General features: G+C 64.6%; 1 protein-coding gene across 6 annotated transcripts; it reads right to left on the reverse strand.

Moving 5' to 3' along the window:
* Positions 1-4563: 4563 nt before the first annotated feature.
* On the reverse strand, positions 4564-6641 carry GPIHBP1 (glycosylphosphatidylinositol anchored high density lipoprotein binding protein 1). Of its 6 annotated transcripts, none has more exons than XM_036830469.1 (5): positions 6556-6641; positions 6175-6237; positions 5842-5961; positions 5116-5229; positions 4564-4992 (listed from the first exon to the last, which is right to left on the reverse strand). In XM_036830469.1, the coding sequence occupies exons 1-5, from the start codon at positions 6605-6607 to the stop codon at positions 4757-4759; spliced, it is 585 nt and encodes a 194-aa protein (XP_036686364.1). In that variant the 5' UTR covers positions 6608-6641; the 3' UTR covers positions 4564-4756. The 6 variants fall into 6 exon arrangements, with proteins under 6 accessions (XP_036686364.1, XP_036686361.1, XP_036686360.1 ...); XM_036830466.1 differs by having other exon boundaries at positions 6175-6267; XM_036830465.1 differs by having other exon boundaries at positions 6148-6267.
* Positions 6642-8640: the final 1999 nt, after the last annotated feature.

An 8640-nucleotide genomic window follows, 5' to 3' on the forward strand; every position in this document is an offset into this window, starting at 1 on the left:
GAGGGGATCCCAGGGGGTGCAGAAGGGGTCCCTCTGCCCACTGGGTTCATTTGTTCCCTTCTCAAGGGGGCCAGGGGGTGGGACAGGGGCAGGGGACCTGGAAGGGAGCAGGGCGAGTGGGTCCACCCAATGCTGGGAAGAGAGACGGAAGGCCTGCCTCCAAAGGCCAAAGTGCAGGGCCCAGAGGAACCCTCCCAACCCAAGGGACAGCAGCTCGGAGCTCAGAGCAGCCCCCCAGGGACAGCTCCGGGGTCAGAGCAGTGACCATGGCATTCACCCCTGGCGTTGGTGGTGCACCAGCGCCTGGCAGCCGGCACCCCGCCAGCCTCCACGGGGATGCCAGGAGACGGGCTCCGTGTTTCTGCAGTTTCGTGGGAGAGACAACTGAGCACAGAGAGGCCGAGCCTCTTGCCAAGGCCCCTCAGCCAGTTCAACCTGGAGGCCCGGCAGGCATCTCACGCCTGGTCCCCCACGTCACACTGGAAAAGCCGGGAAGCCTCAAGGGCGTCTGAGCTGCAGGGCAGAGCCCTTACCTCGGGCCACCAGGCTCCGGAAGTTTCCAGCATCAGGCTCTTGAGGGGGGCCCTCTGGGGGGCCGAGCGCCTGCACGTGCCCAGGGGGAAGGGCCTGCTCTGGAGGGTCCCGAGGCCTGAGCACCGAGGCCCAGAGGCTGGCCCACCGCCCGGGGCCCCTCCCGCTCCCGTGCCCTGGCCTCTGGGACAGCCGTGCCCCTCCTTGTCCACGGGCGGGCAGGCCGGGCGCCTGGAGGGGCCCCTCACGCCCCCTGCTCTCGTCCAGAAGGAGGCACCTCACAGAGCCGCTGCCGTCACCGGCTGGGCATCTGAGGAACCGCCGGGTCAGCGGGCGTCCTCTCCTGCCTGGCCAGTGCTGCTAGAGGCCCTTCAGCGCTGTGCCCACGGGAAGCCCACGTCCAGACTCCTAGGAGGACGAGCACCCTCACTGCTTTGGCGGCAGAAAGTTGTGCCAGGCTCGGTCACCCGCAAACGCCACAGGGTCCCCGAGGCGAGGGCAGCGTGCGGGCCGGGGTGAGGGGCTCCGGCGAGGCCCCCAGACGGCCATGTGGGGGGCCCTCAGTGGGGCGGGCGGGGGGGAGCTGCAGGCCGTGACAGCACAACCTCTGGAGGCGAGAGGCAGGCTCAAGGTCACCACAGGTGCGTGCCCTCTGCGGGGCGGGGACAGCCTGGGGCGGGTGTGCGGGCGGGCAGAGCCCTGCCTCTGTCGTGGGGGACACAGGCACCCTGAGGAGCAGAGGGGCCGAGTGCTGAGGAGGCCACCAGCCGTGCTCGTGAGGGCCACAGGCGGGCCCGGGGCTCGTGAGCCAGGCTCGGAGTTGTGAGCCGCGCTCCAGCCCTCCCCCGCCCACCGCGACCCGCCCTCCACCCCGTCTGCCTGCAGCTCCCCCGCCCCTCCTCCCCCATCTCCACCACCCTGGCGAGCACCTCCTTTAAATTCAGTTCAGGGCTGTTGCCCCCCTCTGGGCCCCCCGCAGAGCCCTGTCCCCCTTGCGATGGGCTGAACTGGTGTCCCCCAAATCCATATGCTGAAGTCCTAAGCGCATGACCTCAGAACGGGACTGTGTTTGGAGATGGGGTTTTTAGAGGCGATTTAGATACATGAGGTCACGAGGGTGGCCCCAAGCCAATCCGACTGGTGCCCTTATAAGAAGAGGAGGTCAGGACACAGACACGCACAGAGGACTGATTACAAGAATTGGGTCACGTGGTCCTGGAGGCCGAGGAGCCCCGCAACCTGCTCTCTGGAAGCGGGAGAACAGGAAAGTGGTGTATATTCCCTCTGAGTCCCAAGACCTGAGAACCAGGAGCGCCGGTGTCTGAGGGCAGGAGAGGATGGGCAGCCCAGCTCCAGAAGCGAGAGTGAGTTTGTCCTGCCTGCCTGTTTGTTCCCTCGGGGCCTTGGATGGACTGGGTGACGCCCACTCACCTGGGTGGCGGTCTTCCGTTCTCAGGCCCGCCATTCAGATGTCAAGCTCTTCTGGAGACACTCTCACAGAAACACCAGAAATAATGTTTTGCCAGCTACATGGGCATCCCTTGGCCCAGTCAAGTTGACCCATAAAACTGACCATCACAGCCTCCAAAAGGGACACAGCCCTGTGATACCTTCTGACCTCCAGAACCATAAGATAATTCATGTGTGTGGTTTTAAGCCACTGAGTTTGTGGTCATTTGTTTGGGTAGCCGTGGGGAACAGGGGCAGTGATCTAGATGGACATGCTCCCCGCCAGCCTCCTGGGAAGGCGCAGAGGGGCTGTGACAGGGCCCTGGCTGTGACTGTCCGCTGACACCTCACACTGGACTTGGCCTGGGGACCCAGCTGGGTCTTGGCCGCCATCTAGCCACTTCCAACCTCTGGCTCAGGCGCCCTGGAGCCACTGCCCGCCTGGCCTGTGGCCCCCCGGGAAGGTGGCTGCTGTCGGCGGGAAGCCCCCAGCTGGGTCCTGGACCTGCCACCACCAGCTGCGTGACCTTGCGCAGAAGTGTCACTTCCATCGGAGGGACTGTTGGGTGCCAGGACAGTGAGCTGGCTGGGCGGCGGGGAGGGGCGGTGTTCTGGGACGGGGTGCCCAGCAGGCACGTCAGGTCCCCGCCCACAGCTGGACCTGCCCGCTCAAGGCACCACTTGCTTCTTCCTGTGCCCTCGGGCAGGGGCAGGTTAAAGCCCCAGTGAGGGGTCAGGGCTGTGCTTTCTGCTCTCCAGGGCGGGAATCGGGGGCCCAGCTGCACGCAGGGCGCCCGGAGGCCCGAGAAGAGGCTGTCGCCAAAGCAGGAGCCCAGGGCAGGCCCTTCAGCCAGTGGCTTCAGACTGAGCCCGACCTGGCTCCCTCCTGCTGTCAAGGGCCGTGAAGGAGGTCAGCTCCAGAGGCGCACGGGGGGCGGGGGCGTCTGTGCACTCAGAGCTCTGGGGGCTTCAGGGCGGAGGGTTGAAGGGAATCCTGTGAACGCAGGTGATGGCGCCCAGTGTTTCTACAGCGGGTGGGTGCGGCTAACGAGGCTTCTTGTGATGGTAAAGGACTCGGGTGGGGCGTCTCCCATGAGCTTGCACACGAAGGTGGCACACAGGGGCGGGGCCATAAGGGTTGCCCTGACAACAGTAGCTCGTGTTTGCTGAGCGTTTACTCTCTGCCAGGCATGGGCTACAAGCAGCCCCCTCGGCGCTTCAGTCAATTCTCACTGCAGCCCTACAGGGAGGGGTCTCTTACTTTCCCACTTGGCAGATGAGGAAACCCAGCTGCAGACGAAGGGGCTCACCCGGGGCCTGGAGCTGGAGGGTGTGGGCCTAACATTTGAACCCAGGCAGTGTGACCCCCGAGCTCTGCTCTTATCTGCTATGCTTTTGTAGGGACTGTGTGTGCAGATGTGTGTGTCCATGAGTGTGTGTGCGAGTGGGAGTACATGTGAATATGTGCACATGCATGAGAGCGTGTGAAAATGCAAGAAACAGAGAAACCCAAAATAACTAGCTTCAAGATGGCAGAGGTTTATTTCCCTCCCAGGTAAACGGGTCCTGAGCTAGGCAGTGCAAGGCTGGTATAATGGGTCCAGGCCCCTTCCTCCATGCTGCCCTGCCATTCTCAGTGTGCCGCCTCATGGTGCAAGGTGGCTGCTGTGCTCCAGCCATCATTCCAGCCACCGGAAGGAGAAAGGAGAAGAGAAAGATATGCCATCTCTACCTAAAGGATTTGCCCCCCATCCCCAGCTAGGCCTTGAGGTTTCTATTAGTAAGGAAAGGGGAGAATGGAAAGTGGGAGACTACTCTGCCTGCTGGGATACTTGACAGGCAGGATAGAGTTCTGGGCTTCCCAGCCCAGGGGATGTTGAGCTGGTGGGGATCAGGGGTCCTCTAAGCCTTGTTCTGTACTGCTCTGATGGGGAAACTGAGGCCCAGGCCCAGGCCCAGGCCTCCTCCCTCCCACTCCAGGGCTCTGTCCTGTCACCAGTCAAGAAGGCCAAGTGCCCAGCAGCCAATGACACCAGCCTAGCCAGAGCAGACGCTGGGGAAGCTGAGGTTCTCCTACCTGGCCCCCTCCCACTGCTCCTCTCCTCTTCTCCTCAGAAGCCCAGAGGCCATGTCACCCCTCCCTGATGCTGGTGGCCTGAGCGCCCCGTTCACTGCCCCTATGCCCTCGGCACCCACCAGGCTGAGCGGTCGGCTGCAAAGTCCCATCTTGGCCACCCCTCCTGCCTCCCTCTCTTTTCTCTTCTTCTTCCAGCCCCTCATTAACTCCACCCCTAAACCCCAGCAGCCTCCCGGGGTGGCGGGGTCCTTCCTCCTATAGGCCAAGGAAGCCTTCCTCCCAAAGTCTCCTCCCCCAGATGGGCTGCCCATCACATGGATGGAGGTGTTTTGTTGGTGGAAGTTGGGGAGCAAATTGGGGTGGTCTCCCCCCTGGCACACGGAGAGTGTTTTCTCTGCCAGGGGCGGGAGCTGTGTGGACCCACCCTGTGAGCAGCTGAGGCCTGGACCTAAGGCCCACGTGCTGGCCATCCTGCCACACACAGGCAGGGAGAGGAGGCCAGGGTGCTAGATGGGGAAACGGAGGAAAGGCAGACGTGGCTGTGAGGAACCAGTGCTGGCCGGATCATTACAGACGCTTCCAGTTTATTCTCCAAAGCTGGGGTGGGGCAGGGGAGGGGAAGGGAGGGGAAGACAGTGGACAGAGTGCTGGCCAGCCAGGTGTAAGCCGGGCCGGGGGTGGGGATGGGACGCCCCCCACTCAGACCCCCACTGCCTGAAGGCCGGCGAGGAGGCTGAGCAGGAGGGTGGTGGCCGCGGTTGAGGGTCTACCCTGGGGGCCACCTGCCCCACTCCCCTGGGGGTCCTGCCAGGGCGGGATGTTGCATAGGCTGGCCTGGCAGCAGGATATGGTCGTCAGGGATCCGTCCACCGTCCTGCTGACGGGTTGACATGTGTCTGCACACCACCCCGAGTAGGTGGTCCGGGGACCTGACTCTGGGTGGGAAGGGGGTGGTGGAGAAGGTGCGTCACACTGTGTGGACGGGGCAGGGACGAGGCCCCTCACAGACGTGGGTGGTGGGCTCCTCCTGTCCGGCTGCCCCCGGGTGGCCTACTCACCAGTATTCCAGTGGGAGACGATGGTTTTGCACGTCTTGGGGAGGGCGCAGCTCTGCATCTGTTCGCAGCTCTCATCCCTGTGCAGAGTCTGGCAGGAGTAGCACCGCAGCCGCACTGGGAGGCCAGGCGGGCTCAGTCCCCAGAGCGCCCCGCTCACCCACGCCTCCCACCTCCCACCTCTTCACCTCCGACGTCTCTTCCCAATTCCTGTCCAACTCACCCATTCTCAGCTGGTCCCCACCAACCCTGCCCTGCTGGAGCCTCCCTGCGCCCCTGCCTCAGCACTGGCCCCCTTTCCTTCCCCTCACCCTGCCCCACCAGTGCCAGGATGCTCACGTCTTTCTGAACAGGACTCCACACCCAGGGCCTCTGACTCTCTGGTATCCCCATCCCGGGACTCTGCTGTGCTCCTGTCTGCTTGGTGAACTCCTGTTTAACCTCTCTGCCCCGACACCATTGTCCCTCCCAGGAATGGCTCCTTCTCTAGGCCTCCCTACTCTGGATGGCAGTTGAGGGTCACGGTCAGGGTGAGAGGTGAGGGTCTGCTGAGTGTCAGGGGCCCCTCCTCACCCCTTCCCCCACGAGGGAAGGGAAGCTCACAGGGGGAGGCCTTGGCCTGTCGTGTCCTCGCCGGCAGCCTCGCGGACCCTGGCCCTCGGTGGTACCCATGCCTGTGTTGGAAAAGGGGGACGAGTGCCCCACCTTGGGGTCGGGGTGGGCAGGTACCTGTGCCGCTGCTGCCTGCAGCCACGCTGGCCTCCTCATCCTCCTCGTCATCCTCGTCGTCATAGCCTTCGGGCCCAGAGTCCACGTCGTCATCCTCGACCTCCTGCGCCCGCCCTCTGCCTGGCCGCGCAGGGACGCCTGTAAACCTCCACTACCCGGGCACAGAGGACACATGCTCGGGGTCCAGTGCCACGCCCCCACCCCTCGATCCATCAGCCCCCTTCCCAGTCCCTCTGTCCTCCCTGCCGCCTCCCAAGCTGGTGAGGTCGCTGCCTGGGTCTCCGAGCCCTGGCCCTGCTTCCTTACCTGTGTGTAGCCTGGCATTGTCCTTATCGGCAACAGTAGGGGTTGTGCGCTGGCCCTGTACAGCAGCTGGCCCGTAGCCGTCAGGATGGCCTGTCCATTTCACAGAAGAGGAAGCTGAGGCTGGGAGAGGAGAGGGCACCCCAAAGCCTGCCTCTCTGAGAGGCTGAGCCGGGGTTGGGTGGGGAGGGAGCCCGCACCCCCAGGGCCTGGCTGGGCCGGGGCTGGAGGTTCAGGGAGCCGTGGGGACCCAGGACAGCCCCATCCACCTCCCTCTGGCCTCGGCCTCCAGCTGCACTGCCTCCTTCTTCCCAAGCCATGTCTTGCCCCCAGGCTGGACGATCCTGGGGGCCCTGTGCGCCTGGCCGGTGCTGTCCCCCTCGCTGCAGGCTCTCCCCTCGCCCCGAGTACCTTGCTGCCCGCACAGCAGGAGGGCCAGCAGGACAGCCGCCAGCACCTTCATCCTGTCGGGGCTGCCGCGCGTCTGCTCACTCGGGTCCTCGCTGGGCCTCTGGATTTGTGGGAAGTGGGACAAAGGACATTGCCGGGGGCTTCCCGGAGGCCCTGGACCCCCCAGCTCCAGCCTCAAACAATGGGCCTCACACTGGCCCCCAGGCCAGGCACTGGGCCAGGGATGGTCATTTCCCTCCCTGACTCCAGGGGCTGGGTGGGGGAGGGGAAGTCATTGTGGTTGGCCCCGGGGCGTCCCGTCCACCTGTGTGGCTCTGCCCTGGCCTTGAGGCCTCAGCCCAGTAGTGCGGGCCGGCCAGCCCACTGCCCCATGTCCGGACCCCAAGGACCCCGGCCCAGGCCACACAGCCCCGGGAGCCTGGCCTCACGGGCCCTCCAGCTGCAGACCACTCAGCCGTGAGTCATCATCGACATTCCAGGGGCCTCTTGTTAAGAGGATTTCAAAGGAAAGCACAATCGCAGTCCTCCCACTAGGCCTGCCTGTCACGCCAGCACTGCGCTCGCCTACTGGCCGCCGGCTGCCTTCCCCCCACCTCAGGGCCTCGTCCTGGCTGTTCCCTCTGCCTGGAATGCTGTTCCTGCCGACGTCCATGAGGCTGTCCCACCTGCACAGGTGTTACCTCCTCAGAGAAGCCTTCCCACCATCGCCTCACACCCTATCCGTCCTTTGCGTTTGGCCCCTGCCCTCCAGAGCTCCATGCCTGCCATCCAGGGTGGGGTGGAGGCCTCCTGGGGAGCCGCTGGGAGCCTGCCTTTTCCGGCCACTGCACTGTGTGTGGGCCTGGGCTGCCCCACTCTCCCGTTCCTCCCCTGCGGGCCGCAGACCGAGCACGGGGGCTGCTGAGAAGCCCCTTCCTGGAGGCCATGGGAAGGAGGGGGCGGGGGCAGGAGGCTAGATTGGGGCCTGGAGCCAGGGACGCGAGCCCGCCCACTGTTTGCCTGGCCCACTCCCTGAACTTGCCCAGCCTGAGTTTCCCCAGTGGGTGGAACATTCTCAGGGACCCCCTGCAGCAGAGGTTGAGAGCTGGCTCTGGGGTAAGACCGCCTGGGCCCAGTCCTCTTCTCCCTGGTTCTGTGGGCTTCAGTGCTCTCACAGTGGTCGTGGCCATCAGGAGCCAGTGCCCGCTGGCGTGTACGGCGGCTCCCGGCACAGTCCCCACAGGGCCGGCTGGGATGACATTTCTCCGAAGTCTCAGCCACCAGGCGTCATCGTCCCTCCCCCGTTCCTCTGGACCAGTGCACTCTCGCCTTCCAGCGGGCACTGGGCCGGCCTGGCCACCCTCAGCTTCTGCAGGAAGCTGCCTGGCCTCCGTGTTACCAGCTGCCCCCAGCCCTTCCCCGCCTGGAGGCCAAAATCACTCTCCAGCCAGGGTCTCACTCAGTCTGGTGCTCACGGCCCTGGATCTGCCCTCTTCATTCCTCAGGCCTGTGTCCACGGCCGCCCCACCCAGCTGCCCCCACAGACCCGGCTTCCTCCTGCAGGTGCTTTGATCTGGGGTCACAGGAGCTGCTCCCAGGAAGGGCTCCACAGGGGTTCTCAGAACTGTTAGGGAGCAGGGAGTCTTCACCCACCGCCTGTGCCCCCCAGACAGGCCCAGCTCCTCCTCGGCCGGGGTGCAGATAATACTAGCACATTTAATTCACTAAGTAAAACTAAATGTCATTTTACTTGTTCTCAACAACTCTAGGGCCGGGTAGTGTTACCATCACTGCTTTACCGGCAAGGAATTACTGCAGAGGTTCAGCTCCGCCCTGACTGCCCCCCCCACCTCCCCGCCCTCCCTGCCCCAGGCTGCACCTCACCCCTCCTCCCCCACAGCCAGGGGGTTGGGGGCTGGTCCCGCTCACGGACGCAGTCACGTGGCCAGGCCTGGCCAAGGCTGGTGGCCCACAGGAGTGCATGAGGCCCCCAGCCCTCAGGTCAGAGTGAGTGTGGGCCCCCCCCTCGCCCCCCCGCCCAGACATTCTGGCCTCGGACACGCCTGCTGGTGGCACTCTCTGACCCCAGGCTTCCGTGACAAGGGC

The sequence above is a fragment of the Balaenoptera musculus genome, chromosome 17 (genome assembly GCF_009873245.2).
Source record: "Balaenoptera musculus isolate JJ_BM4_2016_0621 chromosome 17, mBalMus1.pri.v3, whole genome shotgun sequence".
NCBI lineage: Eukaryota > Metazoa > Chordata > Mammalia > Artiodactyla > Balaenopteridae > Balaenoptera > Balaenoptera musculus.